Here is a 22,788-nt window from a genome sequence, read left to right as displayed (position 1 = left end):
TATTTGTTGATTTTAAACTGTTTAGTTACACCATAAAAGAGCAACGTCACATCCACTCACTGGGTAAAACAATTGCATTAAATATGTATTATATATAGCCTATGTATAATCTGCTATTCTCTTATATACTGCATATAATTTCATAAATTGCTTCGTATAAACAAACCTGAATGATTCTTGATTTGCCAATGCCCATAGGCAGCATAAAAAGCTGCTTTTGAGGAGAGACAGGTCGTCTTCCAGAAGAAGTAATTTTTCGTGTCTAAAATTGGGTTTATTTTTTAAAGGAGACTTTCAAAAGATTCTCTTGTAAGTCTAAGGTGCTGTTTAAAATTGGTTGGATTATGAAAAGGTACAGTCTCTTCAATAAAAGTTTCTATCTTTTTTATTTGACTTTATTTTTCTTTTCTCTTCTTTCATTTTTTCTACTATTATATCCACAATAAGATCATCCTCATCTGATTTGGAATCAAGTAGTTCTATCTGTAACGCAACATTTAAAATAGCAGCTTTGACAATATTATTTGCAGGAAACTGCCATATTTCCTATTAGCGTTCGCATTTACTTTCGAACCGGACAAGCAAACACGAATGCATGTGCTAATGACGTCACTTCTGGTGTTCAGAATTAGCACTGCTAACTCAGAAGTAAACGCACCCTATGAGACCACGTGACTCGTCATCTCCGATTACAGAAATGTGTTGCCTCTATGATGCAATCTGTACGAAATGTCTATCTGTTTATTGAATGTGGGTGAGAAAGATAGGCAATGTTAGAAGTCGACAAATGGCCATAACCTCCATTTAAACCCTGAAAGTAGAAGAAGAAGATAGGCAATGTTTTTTAATGTCTTTTAACATAAATTATATGGAGGCACAATTGCAGCTATGAATCCATTAAATACACGTGTTTGTGTATGTATGTATTAATATTTTTCTCTTTAACAATTTTTCCGCAATGGAGAAGTTGTGTTAAATACTTTGATTTTGAAAAAAATTGAATTTTATGACATTTTACATTTTCCTACAAATTGAATATTTAAAGATTATTAATACAGTATTTATTTTTATAAGGAGTTAGATCACATGGATGAGGAATCTGTTATATGTATTATAACACAGTTCAAGTGTGCTTTGTTTTAACTCATTTCTTACTTTATCTATAATGTTAGAAATTTCTTTGATGATTTTTGAATAGATTACATTCGTTTTACTATGTAATTTGAATTTTTGCAACTCTTTTTATCTTTTTAGTTAAATGTTAAAATTAATTTATTGATTAAAATGTTAAAGTTATCAATTTTATTTTCAGATTTCAAAAATGCCAAATTTCATGTGTACTTATGTAATAAGTATTGATCTTCAAATAAGTAGCAATATGGTTATGCTGTGCAATTAGAATTATAAGAATGATATAATTAAAGGTTGTAAATAAATAAAGTGGGCACTTTTGCCAATTTGGTATACTGTAATAGGAGACTAAGTGTACTGTCACGACATTGCCCATTTCTCGCACGTTGATATAACTGCAAATTCTGGGAAATTATATTTGGAGAGTAAGGTGCATTGGCGATAATCTTATCATTATAGAACAAGACAAACAAGTAAAGATTATATTTATTTGTGATTTTACTGTAAAATTCAGTTTAGTATACTTAATCAATATTTTGTTTTTCTATAATGGTTTGTTTATAATAGTTTGAAATACAGAAATATGAAAAATGAAAGAATTCACAATCTGTTGATTATAGTATCACTTATTGTTGCTTCAGTTATAGTATATGCAGGAATACTCTGGGAAATGATAACATCAGACAATGTTGTAGGTGAGTTTTTAACTTACTAGAAAATTTTAAATAAAAATATGTATAAATAGTTTTATTGTACTGTAGTGTTAACATTTAAGCCTGGTTAAATTAATACACATTAGTGAAAATAAGATTAACTATTTATTACTACAGATTTAAGTGACATATCATATTACTCAAATTTCGTGAAGCCATTTAAGAATCAATGATCTTATTAGTTTGACATAAATCATCAATATTTTCTTTCTAAATCTATAATAATGATTAAATTTTTCCTTAGATCAATTTTCTCTATCTTTTCTCATTTGCATTCAATATTCAATTTTCTTTTAGTTACCTCTAGGGATATACTGTACTTATGTACTGTACAGTACTGTACAAGAGACCTACTTAGAATCTCCAATAACGTTAATTATGATAAAAAGTATAAAAAAATTACTAGGTAAAAAATATAATGATAAATATCAATCAATCAATCTTTATTATTTGATATAACAGGTGTTATTACAAAGGGGTTAAAGAATACAGTAGAGCATCGATTATCCGACCCCGGATTAACCGGATCTAGTCGGCAAATTCAAATGTCCACTAGTGATGTGGCGCTACAATATTTGGTTATGTCTTGGCTACTTTAATATTATTTTTGTTAAATTTTTGCATGTTTTAGCTGGCAGCACTGGCTTGACCATGAAAGGGAGGCTAGTATTTAAACCAGGCCTAATACACTATACTAATAATGTATTTTTTCATACTTTTCGGTTATCCGACTTTTCAGTTATCCGACCAATCCCAGTCCCCAATTAAGTCGGATAATCGATGCTCTACTGTATTGTTATTTTAAGTTAGATACGTGAACAAAGAAATTATATAATTTATACAGAGTTCTATCCTTTGAAAAGTTAGAAATTTTCAAAGGATAGAACTGTTTTTGTGTTTTTTCTGCATTCATTCCTGATGAGGGCTTCTAAAAGATGGCCAAAAATGTTTGAACACTAAAATTTCTTTGTTTATTATATGCTGGAATTTGCATTTAGGTGTCAGTTAGTTGAGATACATTTAAAAAAACATAAATATTTTAATCAGTTAATCATAATTTTTTTTATTTTTATTTTTCTGGCTGTTATATATCAGAGTGAAAGTATGGCAACCAGTCAAAAATGACCTCTCCAAGATTTTTACATTTTTGGATTCAGAACATCTTGAAATGTTGAGAAATGCAAAAAAATTCAGCGTTTTTTTCTGTATGTATGGATGTTTGTATGTGGAACACAATTTTGTTCACCCTCTTTGAAGCATAATAATTACTATGCTTTTTGTCGAAAATTTCTGAAATTTTGCAGGGTGGTTTATTTATTAGGGAAATTGGTGATTAAAGGTCAAAGAAGTGGGGAGCTAATGGGACAGTGACGTGCCGTGACATTTGATGATAGGGAAGCTGTGTTTCTGTAAGAAACTGATTTTCAGGGGAAATCAGTTAATTGCACATTAGTGATGATCTAGGGCAGTGGTTCTTAACCTTTTTATACTTGTGGCCCACCAAATATTTCATAATTTTTTTAATAATAATTTATATTTGTTAAATTATCTATAATAAATTGATTTTTTTATTATTGCTTTATTTTTTTATATAATAAATGTAAATCATAACTTTATTATTTTATTATCTATTTAAATAACATTCAAACTTCATAATTAAACATGAAAACTCATTAATTTTTAACAAAAAATAAAATAAGAAACATGTTGATAAATCGATCCAAAGTCGATGCTAAAACTAAACTAAAACTAAAACACCCACAACTTGTCGTAAAGATTTTGCATATCTTTTGCAAAAATATTTAAATTTTCAAAGCCTCCTACTAAGCTTACTATTTTTCCTAATTAATTTTAAAATTCCAAGCATTAATAGTTTCTTAAAATTGCTTTGGAATAAAAGAAGTAAATACTGTGGTGTAAGAAACATATTTGCATTTATTTCTTCTGTACTAACAAAGTTGTATGTAAGAAGAAATAAAAAAACTAAATAGGAAAACTTTCTTTCTTATTTCACTTTTCAATACAATATTCAGTTATACATCAATTTTCTTTCTATTATATTCTGAAGGAAATTTTGCATAGTTTGGCGGTCCCCCAGCAAACTTCTTATGGACCCCCAGAGGGCCACAGCCCCCCTGTTAAGAATCTCTGGTCTAGGGCCCATTCATATTAATTTGTTTGATAAGCCAGTAAAAACCATAGACTTCTCTAAATGTATTTTTAATAGATTATCTGACTATTAATTAATAAATAAACAAATTCAATAGATTCCCTATGCTGTCTAAATGCCAATTCTTGCTTTGATAAAAAACATATAACATCTATTAATTTAGATATAATGTATCTATTAGCTGTAACTATCTTGTTATAATTTTCAATATTTGTTTTATATTATTTACTAATGTTAAATTTTATTCTGCTTTCATTTCCAAATTGCTTCAATTTTACGAAAGAATCGATGTGACATTTACGATTTTTGTCTTTTGCCAGCTTTACTTAAATTATTTAAATCGTCAAAGCCATTCTTAATCTACACACTAATTTCATTTGAAAATAGTAGGCAAGGCCAACAAAACAATTTTTGCATTTTTATGCACCCACAAAGCCATTTTATGTCTTCGTAAATTTTATCGTGAAAATGTCAAACAAATTTTTTGTGTTGAAATATTTATATTTAATTTAAGCATTGGTTTCTCTTTTAATAATGATTTCTTTTTCATTATATGGTCTTGAGCCAAAACTTTTTTAAAATAAATTTTCAATATCGCAATTACATTTTGAATTGCTAACCATGATATAAGGGCTAAAATTAAAAATAAAATTATAAAAACTTACTTGGTGAAATAAAATGTATGGTGGATACCTGGTACAAAATATTCTTCAATTGTATGAATATACTTTTAAAGAAAGTTATAATTAAATATAGCTATGTAAAGAAACGTACATAAAAATAACATAAAATCTTCTTTACTTTTTAAATCTTAAAACAATCCACTTAGTCAAATAGCTCCCTACAATTGGCTAATGGATGGAATCGGAGACGGTTCTGGTAGGTGTGCAGTGCGTGCATGCACGCAGACTGCCAAATCCCGAGGATACCAATATTGGTTGATGTCAGATGCCTCTTTTGTCGTATCACTAGTATACCTCAAAGGATGCAACAGGGTTGTTGTAAATTTTAAACGTTTTTCACCATAGCTGTAAAAATCTAAATATGTTAAACTTAATAGATTGTCTGTCATTTGTTTTCTAGTTAATTCATTTTAGGACCAGGTGTCTACGGAAATTTCCAAAATTTACAACTTTTCAGTCAAATCAGTCTCAGTCCCCACTGTACTTGACTAGAGATTGGTTTAGTTAAGCTTTTAAGTAAATGATGTTGCCAGAGTAACAGTTAATTTTTTAACATTGTATAAGAACTGTACATGTTTTTTTATGCATCCCCTTATAGATGATGATTTTACTCATTACTAGCATGTACAATTTTTTATAAAATCCATCCCCACCTTCAAAATTAAGCTTTATGCCATTTTTAATAGTTAAAAATATAAAAAAATTTTTAATAAAACATGATAACAAATGACATCACCAAATTTTGCTGGGGAAAATTGATAACTCTTGCTGTTTATTTTATTTTTGATTCTTTCTGTCCTGAGGACACTAAGGGACTGTTCATAAATTAAGTCCATAAATCATTGAACAAATCATAAATACAATTTGAGTTGTTAGTTTCATCAGAATATGAAAGGCAAAAATCATATTTTATTATGTTACTAAATATTTGAAAACTACAGGTTATACAGTTTAAATTTATATTTATGCATTGACTTGCTTTATTTTACTTTTACACTTACATGTAAACAAATTTCAATTGTTAAAAAAATGAATATTAATAACAGGGGGTACAATTGCTTCCTTGAACTCCCCATCTGCATCATTTGTTCCACTTATCTACATATGGTAGATCCACTGTGTAGATTGTATATCTGTTTGATGTATCCCTGGGATGTATCACCTAACATCCTAACATTAAACTATTAAAGAAAATCATAAATATAGAATTTTTTTGTTCCATGTATTTCTTTATGAGAAATTATTTTCTTTTGATTTATATTAAACAAAATAAATTATATTTTTTATTGTAATTCATTTTATAATGAATATATATAAAACTGATTATTATTTCTATTATTTTTTTTACAGTTTTAATTTTACAAGTGACATCTGTTCTTTCTTTTTCAATATTGATAAAAATGTTTTCATTCTGGATACGAGAATTCAAATGTTCCTGTTTTTATATTGATAAAAATGTTTTTAACATTGTTAAGAAATTTCAAGTTAACAAATTATGGATTTTTTTAGGAATATTTAGTGTGGTAATTATTTATAAAAATCAATAATAATTTTGATATACAAGGTGCGTCTGAAAAGTTTGGTGAATGGTTCCATAGTTGAATAACTGTGCTGGTTAGGATGTTGCACTCGCGCAGACACAGTGAGAAACTTGCCAACTAGTGCCCCTTAGCATCGAAATCATGACAGTTAAACAGAAGTGCACGCAGCAAACAATGCAATGCAGTCAGTGTGAGAAGGAGCGTCACTGCGAAATGGAGCAATGCGTAAACATTACGGCACTTCCTCGCTACACGCCAGGTGACAGTTCTTCAACACTGTCCATATTCTCTAGATCTGGCACCTGCAGATTTCTTCTTGTTCCCCACCTGAAAGGCCTACGCTTTTCCGACATTGTGCAGATCCAACAACGTGGTAGACGTGGTAGACCACCACACATTTTATTGAAAATAGCAGGCAAGGCCAACAAAACAATTTTTGCATTTTTATGCATCCACAAAGCCATTTTATGTCTTTGTAAATTTTATCATGAAAATGTCAAACAAATTTTTTTGTTGGAGTATTTATATTTAATTTAGGTATTGGTCTTTTTCTTTTAATAATGTTTCCTTTTTCATTATATGGTCTTGAGCCAAAACGGTGCTTGTGACAACGGTGCTTCGTACAATACCGAAAGAAGTGTTTGCTCACAGCTTCCAGCAGCTGTACAACAGATGTCAAATGTGTGTTGTCGCTAATGGCAATTACATTGAATGCCAGTAAAAGTATTTTGTTTGTATCTCTTGTTTCCTTTATTTTATGAGACCATTCACTGAACTTTTCAGACACACCTTGTACATAATTTATAATAATCAAAAATACCTTCAATTATTTCTTAAATTTATTTAAAATTTTCTAGTTGTTCATGGTTTACTACAAAGCTGCATTTGATGTATTTCTTTGTGTTGGAATATTTGTTGTTGGAATTTATTTATTTCTTCAAGTAAGTTTTTAAAATTTTACTTTGTAACTTTTTCTCATAAGATGTATTGTTTCATGAAAAAACTAGAGAATATTACACACACAAACTATATATATAATTATAGAATATGGATGATAAATAGTGACTATTGTTACTATCTGTAATGTAACAATTATACTGGTTGGACCATTTTAATTAATCCAGTGGAATAACTTGAAAAATAAGTATCGTACAAAAAAGTCATTAAATCAAAAATATTAAACTTAAAGAGGGCCACAAATGGGTCTGTCAGTTTCATCATAGATGGCACTAGAATTGGCGAAAATGGGGTCAACTTCATTTTCTTAAATGGGCACCCTCTCCTTTTACTGTATATTGTGAGTCTACATCAAAAATAAACAATCTTTTATCTAAAACATTTTTTCAGATGATGTACTAATCAGAAATTTTGTGTGAAGTTTTGTGTAGCCACCACATTGTACAAGCATGAATCTGTGGATTTCACTGAAAAAAGGAAGGAAAATACTAAAAAAGTTATAAGAAAGCTATTATTATTTGGTGGAATCAAGATAAACATATTCTCTTTATTACAAGTTTGATAGCTTTAACCTGCTATGATACAAGTTCTGTACTAGTTCAAATAATGAACTAGTACAGAACTATTTGATCATTATTTGGAAAAAAGAATAATTCCACCAAATAATAATAGTTTTTCGTAATGACTTTTTTTAACATTTTTCTTCCTTTTTTTCAGTGACATTCACGGACATCCACAAATTCACATATGTACGATGTAATGGCCACATAAAACTTCAAACATTCATAAGTTCTGATTAATGCATATTTTGAAAAAATGTTTTAGATAAAGGTTTATTTTTGATGTAGAATCATAATATGTAATAAAAAGTGGGGATTCTCATTTAATAAAATTAAGTTAACCCCATTTTCACTGATTCTAGTGCCATCTATAACAAAACTGATAGCCCATCTTGTGGCCCTTTTGAAATCTAGCATTTTTGATTCAATGATTTTTTTCCTTTGTAGGATGAGAAAATTTCAAGTTATTCCACTGGATTGATTAGAATGGTCCACCTTGTAATAAAGCAGTTTGGCTATAGGTAGGTGGTTATCTAACTAAAACCAAATTGTTTTATAGCTAACCATTAAATTAGCCTTGAATAATGCCCAGTAAATATCTGGAAGTTCATTTGGCAATGTTATTCCTGATGCTGTTTCTTTCATATTGGTTTTTATTTTGGAGTTTTACTTAATATCTTGGCTATAGGTCACTGTCAAGAACAGCTTATCCACAAAAATGTTAACTTTCCTTTACAACTTTGGCTTTTGCAGCTTATATGCAAGGATGATCTATATTGAAGGTTTTAGGGCATATTGAAGAAAGCTTATGAAAAATTTCATCATCATATTAGTCTTAATGGGCCAAAAACTTTTCACAAAAGATCACTGCTATTATTCAAATCAAAAGTAGGATGACCATTATTAATATTGTTAAAGAAAATGAGATTTTAAATATCATTATGTCTAAATGATGATTTACTTTATTTGCCAAAATTTAAAAAGTTTAACACCAGAACTGAAAGATTTCTGAAAGTCTAATGTTCAAAAATCTAAAAATTTCTGAAAATCTTCGTGAAATGCACACATTTGAAAATCAGAAAACATTCCAACATAATATTCAAATTAAAAATTTGAAATAGTTTATATTTATTCCTTATTAGTGTATAAATATATAAAATCAAATATAATCCAGGATAAAACACTATCATTATCAAATTAATAACTAATTAAAATTACAGCATATGTACTGTACAAGGCCTGGACATTTTTAAGATAAATACTTCTAGAAGTTATATATGATATACAGTAATTCTATGCTATGGAAGTGAATCTATGTACAGTACTTTGCCTTTAGACACAAACCCTTCATCCTGCCTATAAATTTTGATTTTTTTTGGATTAGGGAAAAATTCAAAATCTACAGGCAGAAGCAAAAGGACTTTTGCCTGAATGCAAAGTACATAGTCATTTCCCATAACATAGAAGTTTGTCTTATATAACTTCTAGAAGTATTTGCCATCTTAAAAATGTCTGGGCCTTGTATATATACTGTAGTTTTAATTACAGTTATTAATTTGATAATGATAGTGTTTTATCCAGATTATATTTGATTTTAAATATTTATGACACTTATTTTTCACTATTTGTATTAACTATTTCAAATGTTTTTTTCTGAAGATTTTCAAAAATCTTTCACTTTTATTTTAAACACCATTGAGCTAAAAAGAAAAAAGGCAAATCTTAGAGAATAGGTAATTTTTAACTTCTCTTTTTTTTATTTTTACGTATTTCTTTTCATTTGCAATAGAATTGAAGAAATAAAGCTATTGCATGGGCTTTATTTCATAAATACCAATTGAACATAATTTTTTTTATTGTATTTTATAATGTAGAGTAATATTAATCTTGCCTATTAAAACAATAAGAAAAACAAACTATTGATACATTTAAAATTATTTGTATTTCATTTAATAAAAAATCAATTGTCCATATATTTTAATTTGATAACATTCAAAAATTTTAAAAATTCTTAAATTATTTTTATTTTTAGCAACCTAATAAAATAGAATTTAGTACAATATTAGAAAATAATGATATTAACATTGGATGTGGAGCTGCACAAGCTTATTTCCATGGATACTTGAAAGTGTTAATGTCACAAAAAGAACAAAGTGAGTTACTTTTTTATGCTATGATTGAGTACATTAATGAAGTATAATAATTGATATTTTATTAATGCTTTATAAAATCATGTTTACATCATGCAAATTTTAATCAATTACACAAGAAAACAGTTAAGTTTTTGTTAGAATCTTTGTCATGAATATGTGCAAATAAATAGTTTAAATAATATTCTAGTTTAGAATTTTTATATGGTATTTTCATTGCACTAAATTTTATTTCTTGAGAGCAGTTTGTTAAATATTTAGAAATCAGCATTCCAGTGTCTTTGATGCTTTGAATCATTTAGTGCCTTATATATGTAATTTCTGAAACATTAAACATTATTTTGTTTAATACACAGACTAATTTATTTATTTTTCTTGAGACTTCTTAAAAATAAACACTAGAACAAGAGTTCAGTAATAAAGTATTATTTTGAAAGATTTCAAAAGTTATTTCAATACGTTACTGAGATCATTGAGGTGCCTACCATGGAGCTCTCAAATGCAAGACTGCCTAATAGTGTCTGTGCATTTTGTGTATTGTATCCAGGCCGGTATTGTAAGTTTAATGGTGCACTGTTTTTATCTGCAAGAGTTATAGCTCTGTGTAATTTTTCTGTAGAAAAAAAACTTGTGTCAGTGTGTGTTTGTAGTGTAGTTTAAAATATTTGAGGTCTCATCTTCTTTCTTTACAAGGAAGAGTCAGTCTTTTTTATGGATGACTTAGGATGGTATTTGTTGTGTTTTCCTTTGGAATTGTTCTATTTTTATGTATGTCCAATGAATACATCAGAACAAGATGACCATGTGTGTTGATAGCTTTAAATGTATGTTTTGCATTCAGCTGTTATTAAGTCAGTATTGAGTTTAATCTGCTGTTGTATTATTTTGTTAGTCTTTGTTTTATTTATTTATATTTTGTGAGTTTGACTTGTTGGAATCCTAAATATTTGCCCTTGTCCATGGATTAAATGATGTCTCCAAGTACAAAATCACCTTTCAGGATTTTTTTTCTTTGTGAAGTGTTCTGCATTTGTCTACATCAAATGTCATTAGAACAAGTGTGTGTATAACTTCTAATAGATGATTTTCAGCTATGCTTATATGGATGTGTAGAGTTTAATATTATCCAAGATGAGATGTGTATTGTTTTGTTCTGTTGTATTTGATGTATCTGTATTAGTGTTGTATATGTATACCTATTGAATAGAGGGTTTAAGGCCAGACGAAACAAAAGACTCTCTGGAGAATGTCTCACCTAATGTGTATTTGGTTTGTTTTAATGCATGTTGTGAATTCTGAAGAAAAAAACTGTAGATGTAGTGTAGTTCTCCAGTGTTTCATTGTGTTTTCTAAGAGTTTTGGATATATTGTGTAGGATAGTAAGCTTTAATCATGAGTGGGATACTGTCAAGTGCCTTTCTATATTCTACATACACTACAGGTAGGCTTCTGTGTTGTTTGTGCTTGCCGTAAAATGACTGATTTTATGAGTAAGTTGGTTTCTATCCATATGGTTTCTATGACAGCCTTTTAGTTTACCTTTGAGAATGTTGTGTTGTTCTATGTGATGGCACATTTTATGATGCATGAAGTATTTTGTTAAGTATTGAAAGGTGTGTGAATGGTCTTTGGTGTTGTCGTTTCTGAGTATTATTAGAGAGGTTGCGGCCGATGTTTTCATTGTGAAAATGTGAATGTCGGATGTTCACCGCCACCTTCCTGTAAGCCTAGAAGTTTGACAATGGCATTCGGAATGTTGAGCTTGATTCCACCAATGTTCTGACTTTTTGGTGTTCTTCATTCAAGAGTTCTGTCATCAGATCAGTTGCAGGTTCCATTATGAGATCTTCAATGTTCTTTATTTCTCAGATGTGATGTTTGGTACTCCTTTAGCTGCTTGAGTCTTCTTGATTATACTGTATCTTTCTTAGATAAGATTGAACTTCGGCCTACTGTAGACCTGTTCAAGCCATACTGCCCAGCAACATCAGACATCTGTTCACTCTACCTTTGCTATTATACTCTCACCTTTCAAAAATAAAAACTGATGCAAAGCTTAATGAGTGCCCACCTGACAGTCTTGCGAATACTATAAATGAATTGTTTCTGTCAGAAAAATAAAAGGCTGGAATTACAAGGGAATGTTTCAAAGTTTGGAGGAATACTATCCGATCAGTATATACCGGATTGAGCGTCGATGTCGACGTCTCCCACGCTTCGAAAAGTTTCGAATTGTTGCCTGAAGACAAGGGAAGACCAATCAGTGTTCATTATTTTATGTCAGTTCTTCTTGTGTTTGTTCTGTAAAGTGTTCATTATCCAAACATATGTTCGTTGTCTGAACAAATCTTTCGCGAAAGTGTTCGTTATCCAATTTGTTCGTAATCCGAACTGTTTGTTAACCGATCACCCACTGTATTTTATTATTGTTATTATTGTTGCAGGTTGGCAGGAAAGATTAAAAGAATATGAACAAAAACAAGGAGTTAAAATTTTTTCAAAACTTATCATATTATTACCAAAAAGCTGTAAAACATTCGATACACTGACAAATGTGAAATGTACACCAAATATACATTGGGCATGTAAATTGCGTACACTTAAAATTGATGTATGTGGAAATCAGAGAAAGTATAAAAATACAGTTTATGTGATAAATGAGGTAATATTTATTATCTGATTTTTAAATTTGAATTTTAAGAAATTTATAATTTAACATGAAAAAAATGTTATAGGGTATTCGATTTGTAGCTGAGTATGCTCCTCCAATAAATACTTTTCATCAGATGTCTTATATAGGAGTCAAATATAACCTCAATGCAGACACAAGGAGAGAGCAATATATATTATTCCAAAAAACTTTGCAGCATTTAATTAATAATGATATGGATTGTGTGAATAATTGCTTGCTTCTCTCATATAATGGTAATTATAATATTTCTTGTTTTATGTGATAAAATCTTACATGCTAAATGAAAAATTTATATTTATATTTTTTAGATGAGGAAGATTTATCTCTATCTGAACTTATTCTTTTATCAATTAAAGATGATGAACTACAAACAGCACGAGCAGCTGGTTAATATATTTAACTGCCTTACTTGCCAAATTCTTGCATTCTGTGAAAACGGGTAAGGTTTACTATAACGTAATAATCTTAATCTTTGCTATCGTTACTTTTGCCCAAGAAATGCCAGGCCTACCTGCTAGTTTTTATAATAAATCACACCATTCACATTTTTTCAGCAGCAGCACTTTAATATATATGAACAATTATTTATTGTGACATTGTCACAATGCTGTGCTGCAATTTTTTAATTTATATTAATTAATTTATATTTAATTTAAAATATATGCTCTCAATTAGTAGTGTCATGTTCCTGTATATCATAATTTTCCTGTTAACAATAGAGTCATGCTGAACATCTATTAACTCCATTCTGGAGAAAATTTTTGAATTGAAATGACATGACTTCTGGTCCAAACCAGAAGTTCGTACACAGTTAATCAAGGCCTCCTAAGCTCTTCCTATCTGGTCTCAACTTTCATCTAACTAACTCTTTTCTTGAGATTAAGGAAGGACAGATGGATGCTGGTGGGAATTTATAGGTCTGCAATTTGAAAATTGTAACCCAATAAACACTTATACATAATTTACAGCTTTCATATTGGAAGAGTTCGCATTATTTATTTATTTATTGAAAGAATAAAAATATTATTATTATAGTAGGTTGTGATTAAAAGAATATGAACAAAATCAACGAACAAGGAATAGCTTGAGTAACTATTATGCCAACACCAATGAAAGTCATACAACTCTCATAAACTTGTAAATTATTAACTGTGTCAATTATTTGGAAATTATTAAACAAAAAATTGAAAACAGTATTATTTGTTTAATTTTAATAATAGTGATGATATAAATTTTAGAAATAATTTATTTTTTGATATATTTTGTTCTAGTATCTTAATTTGAAACACATATTTAATTTTACTTTAAAAGTTTTAGATTGTTTAATATTTAAATGTAATAAATTAAAACCTAAAAACCAATTATGAAGTTGTAAAAATACTATTATTAAAATGGTGTTTATTTTTCTGTCTAGTCAAATGTACAAATTTATATTGTTTATATTTATTTGAATAATGTTTAATATATTAAATGTTACTACATGTTGTATATATATATATAATTAAATTTTATAGTTTGTTAAGTTAATGTTATAACAGAATTTTGTAGAATAATACATAAATAAAAGTAATTTGTTTAATAACCTTTAATTTGTATTCATGTTTAAAGACTGGATTTAAATTTATTACTCCATAGAAACACATTAAAATTCCCAAAGGGACAGCAACTTAAGAAAATATAGACAAACAGTAAATTATCTAGTAAGTGATAATTTATCAGAAGTTGTCTCCTAGATGGGTTACAAATGAAGCAGCATTAGTAGGGTTGATATCACCTCATGAATATCTTTTTTTTTTTTTATATATATACAAGATCATACAGAATCTTTAGATATTTTTAATATGCACTAATATTACTTACAAATCAGGCATGGGCAAATGTGGCTCTTGGTGAAAGTGTTAATTTCTGTTTTTAATTATTATTTTAACAATTTTATATTTATAATTTTGTGAAAATATGTTTATTAAAAAAGTTCAGTATTTCTTCATTGCCTGAAATAGGTTCAGATTTAATTCATATTATCACTCTTCTTTTCCTGGAAGTACTCACAAAATTTACAGGCACTGGCTCTACACAATGACCACACATTCCCAAAATCAACACTTCTAAACTGGTAGGGAAAATTTTACACCATGTGAACACTTACATATTACCAGATAGCACTCATTCTATTTTTACACTGTCAGATAGTCACACACTAGTCCATATGGATACAGTCACAGTAGTGAGCTACCATGGACTAAAACTATAGACAGAAGTGCAGTTATCAAAAACCCTTCAGAAGCCTGCTTTGCAAAGAAGAATAGAAACACAAATAAACAATATTAGACAGCAGCTAGGCAGGCTGACACAATATGCTAACAACAAAACAACACTTAAATTAATGAAGCAACTAAAAAAATTTTTCATGAAAATTAAAATACACACAAAGCGTCAACAACACAATGTCCACATTACAGAATACACTGACATGCTCAAACAAAAACTTGCAGCCAAAGCAAGACAACTCAAATGAAACAAAGGTTTGTTCTGTATGGAAACAACAAAATAAATTATTCACATACAATGAAAAACTCTTCTACAGACAAATTAATACCAAATGCGCTACTGATTTCCAACACAACGGCATGCCAACTGAAGAACTCTCAAATTATGGTCTTCTCTTTGGTCTTCTGCTGTCATGCACAATGCTGATGCAGGCTGGATCAAAGAAGAGAGCAGACATGCAGGACACACCTAGTATGCATTGTGTTGAAATAAAGGCAAAAGACATTCATAGCATAATGCAGAAAGCACACAACTGGACAACACCTGATGTAGACAATATTCACAATTTCTGGTACAAAAACTTATCCCTGCACCAGGAACTAGCTAAACATTTAACTCATATCATCAACAATACACAAGACATGCCACATTTTCTCAGCAGGGCATAACCTACATGAAACCAAAAAACAATAATGCTAAAGATCAAAGATTGCACAATACAGATTAATTACATATCTTCCAACACTTTTCAAGATTCTTACCTCTGGCATTGCAAACAAAATATAGTCATATTGATAAACACAATAAAACATTCTTACAGAACAATAAAAAGGCTGCTGTAGAAACCAAAGGTTGCAAAGAATAACTACTCATTGACTTTGTTATCCTACAGCAAGTTCATAAGCTTCACAAGCATATACATGGGATAATTGATTACAGAAAAGCATTTTACAGTGTCCCACATACTTTGCATCTACAAAATCCATCTCCCTCTTATTTGTTTCATTTGTTTTACACTGCTCCACTGGAGAACAGCATTACATCTTAACCTTCATAACATTCCAGATAAAAACAAATCAAATATACATCAAGTGAGGAATTTTTCAAGGATATTCCTTGAGTCTTCTTGCACTTGCTATCTAACACAATATCAGATGCAACAAAACAACTTTGTTCACAATGTCACACCTTATATATATGTGGATGATATCAAAATTTATGCATCCATACAGAATCAGCTTTATCATCTCTTACAAACTACACACACATACACATATGATATACAAATGGAGTTTTGGTCTAGACCACAGGTTCCCAACCTATGGGTCGCAACAGGTTTTCTGTGGGGTCGCCAACTTATACAGTAAACTAAAAAAAATATTCACTATAATGCAATTTTTATTTTTAATGGTGTCTTGAAGTTAGAATAATTTCATATATATTCCTCGACACATAACTTGTTTAATGAAAAATTGCTCACACAATTCTGGTGTGGTATGTATCATTCATACCCAAATGTGACCATGTTTGCCTTTTGAGTTTTAGTTTCATTTGTGTCTACATATCTCTGCAAGAGTGGATTTTCAACTCTTCTTCATTTAAAAACAAAAGAAAGAAAGAAATTAAATGTTGAGAATGACATGAGGTTGGCGTTAACAAAAACTCACCTGCGAATTTTGAGGCTGATTAATAACATGCAATTTCAACCATCATGCATTAAATTAATTATTAAACATAATTTAAAATAAAATTATACTAAAAACTATTTTCATCGTTTTCTTTAATTATCTTATTAAAAATGTCTTTTTCAAATTGTATCGGGGTCGCGGGTCACTTGGCTTTTATAAAAAGAGGTCACCACCCGAAAAAGGTTGGGAACCATTGGTCTAGACCATTGGTATTCAAACATTTTAACAGTGCGACCCTAGGGTAATTTTCCGTGACCCCAAATGGGGTTGCGATCCATAGATTGAATACCACTGGTCTAGACCAATGGTTCCCAAATTTATTATGCTCATGGACTCCTTCTCATAGCAAAAACCTGACCACAAATCCCCAAGTGAAATAACTCTACACAACTACATAATAGCAAAATTACAAATTTAACTTTGATGTCTTGAATAGTGATGTAAAAATAAAACATAAATGAAACATTTTGATACAGTATTTAAAGTAATATTTATTGAAATTACTAGCTGAAACTTGCCTGTTTTAGAAAAACAGGTATAATATAGTGAAAACAAAAAATCTGTATAATTTATTTCTAATTGGGTAATAAATTATATTACAAAATTACAAATTGAGTTATTTTTATTTTATCTATTGAATTTTCATAGAAAAGCATATTTTTAATCAAAATAAATGAATTACTTATATATATTTTTAGTCGTTAAATAGTTTTTATAATTATCACTGTTTTGGAAAGAAAATAAATGTATAAAATTCTATAAACAAACAAAATGAATTCTGAAATATCATAATGTATGCAATAAATGAAGCATAGAGCCCATTTTCAAAATGGCAAGCTTTAGCTAGTATTCCCACCATGCAATGCTTGTCATTGCATTTTATGTACTTATCTATACTTATATCTTACTGAGGACGTAAGAATGACTACCAATTTATTACTATATATTTTTAACTTTCATAATAATGAAAATGGGTCACAATCATTTTACTCTATTAAGCCTTTTGCAGACTCCTGATGTCTATACACTCCTAAATTAATTTTAATTTGCCACAGACCTCCATCAGTGGTTCCCAAAGTGGTTCTTATGGACCGCTTTGGGAAACAACATTGATCTAGACCAGCGGTTCCCAACCTTTTTTCATTAGCGTACCCCTGTGGCATTTCCAACTTCCTAACAAGCAACGCATGTGCAAATCTCATGCACTGCCTGTTTGTAGAGAGTATCGCATTTTGAATTTTATTTTGACTCTGTTCTTGGTCCCGAGTACCTACTAGTCTGGTTTTTTTTAATGCATGCATGATTTGGGCACTTAATACTCTGTGCCAAATTGCAACTTCTCACATGTACTCCTTCATACCTCTAGGCTGGTAACACAGCAGGCAGGACAACTTTGTAAACAAGACATAGTCTTGTCAATAAAAATACTGAATAAATAATGGAAAAAATTACCACTTGTAGAGAAAATATGGAGAGACTAGCTATGTCTTTTTCTTTGCTAACAATAAAAAATACTTTTTATAAACAAAAAAAAAATACTTTTTTCAAACAACACATGGGGATATTGTTGAGAGATAATAATAATAATGGTAACACACCCCACTGTCAAAAGTCCTTAGCATAATCACTAATCACGGATAATGGTATCCCCACTACCATTGACCAACTGCGCAACATTTATTGATCTGTTGCATTGTACAAATAGGCAGCATAAGTTTTTATTTCTATTTTTGCATTTTGAAATGTATAATAAAGTTTGTGATTGTTGCAAGGAACATTTTTTACCTAATAATTTTTAATACTATTAATTTGTGATACATAATATATTATTTTTTCTGCTGTAATAACTAACCCCTAAACAACCTATAGTGTACCACAACTTGGGAATCACTGATCTAGACAAGTGCAAAACACTACACATTGAGAAAGTTTTGAAGAAAGGAGAGTTGTACTCAGAAGTGAAGATATTATTGAATCCATGGAAGAGGGTGAGTTTTACAAATTTTCAGGATTCTAACAGGCCAAACTTATAGAACATGCACAGATTACATGCAGTACTAAGAACACACCTAAAACACATTATTAAAGCAATTAATACATACGTTGTCACTGCGCTCACTTATTCTTTTGAAGTTATACACTGGACGTAGACAGATCTCGAGCAATTCCAAAGGAAAACAAGAATAACACTTACTGAGCATAAACAATATTACCCGAAATTGTCCATAGAAAGATTAACTCTTCCTTGTAAAAGTGGTCATAGCCTGACTAATATAGTTAACCTGCACTACAGACAAATTCTGACACTGGGAGTTTTTCTACAAAAAACAAGAAACATCAAGATTACATAAAACTATAACTGTGATAGATAGTAACCACACACCTTTAAACTTATACTGAGCACCTGGGCATAGGTTAATACACAAAAAATAAAGACACCACTAAGCAATCGTGGGACCAAAAGGCACCTCATGGTAGGCATACCTATGACCTAGCTGAGGACTATATTGACAAAACTGCATCAAACTACTGGCTGACTAGGAGCTGCCTGTTTGGAGAGACTGGGGGTTTATGATTGCCTTGCCATTCAAGACTAGATCATAAACACTAAAATCTATAGAAAACACATCCTGAAGGATACATCACTCAGATGATTCTTGCAGCAAATGCCAAACTCTGCCAGAAACAATACTACGTATAATCTGTGGTTGCAAGCTCTTAACACAAACAGACTATTTACATAGGCATAATCAAATAGCAAATATAATACATTCAGAGCTTGCACACAAACAAAGATTAAACACCCAGGTACCATACTACGGATATACATCACATGGAGTATCAGAAAATGACACACACAAAATACACTACGAGAGCCATAATCACAGATTCACAATTTGTCACAATAGACCTGACATCACTTTTATTGACAAATGTAATAAGATCACTTATAGACATTTCTATTCCAAACATTCATAACATGAAAAATGTTCACACTGAAAACTCAACAAGTACACTCTGCCTGCCCAAAAAATAAGGCAATTGTGGAAGATGGATAGGTTATCTATTGTACATATTGTCTTCTCTTCCACTGGTATCATACCATATACACAGCACAATGGTCTAGAAACAAACCTTAAAAACATATACATGGCACTACAGAACACACGTCACACTGTTAGGAAGTTTCTAGATGTTGACACATACACCGGTAACACAGCTTAATGTTACATTTGTTTGGGTAGCTATGTCTTGATTTTAGTCCAGCATAGCACTTAACACCAGTATCAGCTGAGCATGACATTTGCAACATAATAATAACAAGCAATTATTTATTGTGACATCGTTAATCATATTTTTAATTTATTTCATATAAAATATATGCTTTCCACCTCAAATTAGTGTGGCTTGCCTCTGTACATCATGCTTTTCCTTTGACAAATAGATGACCAGCATAACTCTATTAACACTTTTTGGGGTAAAATTTTTGAATTGACATAATTTGACTCCTGGATTGCATCAGACATTCTTATACAATTAATCGGAGCCTCCTGCCCCTAAGGTTTCCATATCTGGTCTCATCTTTCATCTATCTAACTCCAATCTCAAGATTAAAGAAAGACTAATGGATGACAGTGGAAATTTATAGGTCTACAATTTTTTTCAAATTGCAGCCCAATAAATTTCTGCTGAAACACCACAAAAACTTTTATGGAGAGTACTTTTGGTCACCTGGCGTGGTCTTCATTTCCCATATCCCTATAGACTGCCACTGATAGGAAGCCATATGTGCTCCCATCAAGATGTCCAGCTTTAAACTTCAACTCCTTCCTCTTAGTAAATATAGAGAAGGAAATTTACTCCCACTGAAAATATACATATTTTCACTCAGAAATTTATTTTGAATTTCAACAGTCAAAATCATATTGACACTAGATGGCTGAGGCAGTTAAGGTGTCAGCCTATTGCTTTGAGAGACAAGAGTTAAATCCAGGAGGTGGTCTGTTCCAGATATGTTGGCTCCATCCCTCACCACCTGGCCACAACCATAATGAGTATAATTTAATATCTACCTATTCTTTTGTCACCAATATTAAAGAAAGGACTTCCAGAGTTTGCCATTCCAGAAATAAATTTTGGATATTAATTTTTTTTACTCTCAACAACATCCAAAGTGCAATCTGGGTTTTGGGTTTGAGGACACTCCAGAAAGTTTTGTTATCTGTCCTCCATACCCTTTGGAAGTGAGTGTTCTGTCCATAGATGGATTACTCCTTTCACACAGAAATGCCCCCTGGAAATCTGATCATCAATAGTCTGTTGTAATACGTAACTCTGTTATATTAATTAAATTAAACCAAGGGCTAGAAGCAACTTTTGTAATAATTTCATGTAACTCTGTTGAGTAAATGTGTGAGAAATACCTCAATCGGAAATGTATTGTGCACAATGAGTGTTCCCAATAATTGAGATTCAGGATGGACACTTTGAACACCTGTCAAATGTCTGAAAGTGTACTTGTAATAGAAATACAAAACAATAAACTCAATCAAATTGCTTTATATTTGGGGTGGCACATACATATTTTATCAAGTAACTAAATGAAGAGTTATAATGTTCAATACAACTAACGAGTCGCACCATTAAATTCTACAGCAACTTTCTAGCAGAGACCATCAAAATAATGAAATGGAGACACCATCATCAAAGAGTTACATTAATTGTTCACAAAATAAAAAGTGTCTGTAGAATTTAATTGTATTAGTTACATTATAACTTTTCATTTTCATTCAAGTACCATACATTTTATCAAATAACTAAAGTTATTTGATAAAATGTATGGTACTTGTAATAATAAATGTATATTTTGTTTCATTATTTTCTTTTCATATTGTATTATTTCACCTATGAACTCTCTGTGCAGTCTCATAGTTTCTACTAATAAACAACACATCTGAGAACATGGGTTGCTGCACATAGATCTTGCAGAGAGAGAGAACATTTTATTATATCACAGTTTGTCACAGAACCCTGAATATTCTGTAATATGCAGGTAATATGTTTTTCTGAATTTCACACCTGCAAACAAGAAATTATTTATGGTGACATTAACACAATGCATGGCTGCAATTTTTAACATATTTCATTTAAAATATATGCTCGCCACCTCAAATTAGTACTGTAGTGTCTTGCCCCTGTACTGTACATCATACTTTTCTGTTAGCAATGTCGTCGTGCCTGTTATCTAACACCTTTCAGGGAAAAATTTTTGAATCAATATGATTTCCGATTTGTATCGGAAGTTCTTATATAGTTAATCGGAACCTCCTGCCCATATCTGGACTCGTCTTTTATCTAATTCCATTTTCGAGATTAAGGAAGACGGATGGACGACAGTGGGTATTTATAGGCCTACAATTTTTTCAAATTGAAGTCCAATCATTTAAAAAAAGAGTGAAAGTGCCAAGCAGATTTCTTGACGAGAATTAGCTCCTAGAAGAGCGAATCTAGCAATCCTGTGCCAATGCGCTAATAAATTTGCGCCATTTAGCTAATCAAATTAATTGTTTGTAAATATTTTACCTAAACATTAATCAATGTTTAGGTAAGTATACTTATCCCAGTGTAATTATTTCAAAATAATTGAGTTTTTCTGATAGTTCTGTCGAGTTTGGATATGCGACTTTTTACTGAATCCCTCAAATTTATATAAAATTCTCTGATGAAAACATTTTAATTGAAAGAAAATGTGTAGAATGAGAAATAACATTCTATTGAACATAATGGAAAGAGTGCACATTATCACGAAGCATTTTATTCGGAATCTTATTCCCGGTTCGGAAAAGAGAAATGATAGCGATATCTGCGAAAATGGCAGAGATATTTTAAAAGACTTGAAAATTCGGCAGTTTCGGTTTCAAAAAAGTCACGAAGTTTCGTTTAAAAACGCGAAATCTCAAAATTTATCGCGAGATTTAACATTGCACCTGTGACGTCATATACTTTATCGCGTCATTATAAAATGACTTCATTGATTATTTGTCTGGGTAAAACCATTACGTCATTTCAGAAATTTTGTAAAATTCGATTTTAAATTCCTAAACATTAAAATTTTTTTCCAAAAATATTTTAATTCGAAAATAGTTATTAGTAAATTTAGTTAATAGAAAATACGATTCTCGGAAGCAATTTTATAAGCGAAAGCTAAACCGGAAACGGAAGTTACATCATATAA

The 22,788-nt window shown here is 30.4% G+C and overlaps 1 protein-coding gene across 3 annotated transcripts; it reads left to right on the top strand.

Moving 5' to 3' along the window:
* Positions 1–833: 833 nt before the first annotated feature.
* On the top strand, positions 834–13,141 carry LOC136970797 (stimulator of interferon genes protein 3-like). Of its 3 annotated transcripts, XM_067265259.1 has the most exons (9): positions 834–915; positions 1,313–1,604; positions 1,699–1,826; positions 6,048–6,220; positions 7,096–7,179; positions 9,788–9,908; positions 12,350–12,567; positions 12,641–12,830; positions 12,906–13,141. In XM_067265259.1, exons 3-9 carry the CDS (start codon positions 1,715–1,717, stop codon positions 12,986–12,988), a joined length of 981 nt encoding a protein of 326 aa, XP_067121360.1. In that variant the 5' UTR covers positions 834–915; positions 1,313–1,604; positions 1,699–1,714; the 3' UTR covers positions 12,989–13,141. The 3 variants fall into 3 exon arrangements, with proteins under 3 accessions (XP_067121360.1, XP_067121368.1, XP_067121351.1); XM_067265267.1 differs by lacking the exon at positions 834–915 and having other exon boundaries at positions 1,305–1,604; positions 1,788–1,826; XM_067265250.1 differs by lacking the exon at positions 834–915 and having other exon boundaries at positions 1,305–1,604.
* Positions 13,142–22,788: the final 9,647 nt, after the last annotated feature.

Source organism: Centruroides vittatus, unplaced genomic scaffold, assembly GCF_030686945.1.
Source record: "Centruroides vittatus isolate TY-2023 unplaced genomic scaffold, ASM3068694v2 contig_1050, whole genome shotgun sequence".
NCBI lineage: Eukaryota > Metazoa > Arthropoda > Arachnida > Scorpiones > Buthidae > Centruroides > Centruroides vittatus.
Note: the sequence above shows the minus strand (reverse complement) of the source record. Positions and strands in the feature narration are given on the sequence as shown.

Excerpts from the sequence above, each read along its gene's own strand:
- LOC136970797 (XM_067265259.1), top strand. The coding sequence starts at position 1,715 with ATGAAAAATGAAAGAATTCACAATCTGTTGATTATAGTATCACTTATT. Across the intron at positions 12,568-12,640 it reads CAGTTTATGTGATAAATGAG|GGTATTCGATTTGTAGCTGA; the intron begins GTAATATTTATT and ends AAAATGTTATAG. Across the intron at positions 12,831-12,905 it reads CTTGCTTCTCTCATATAATG|ATGAGGAAGATTTATCTCTA; the intron begins GTAATTATAATA and ends TATATTTTTTAG.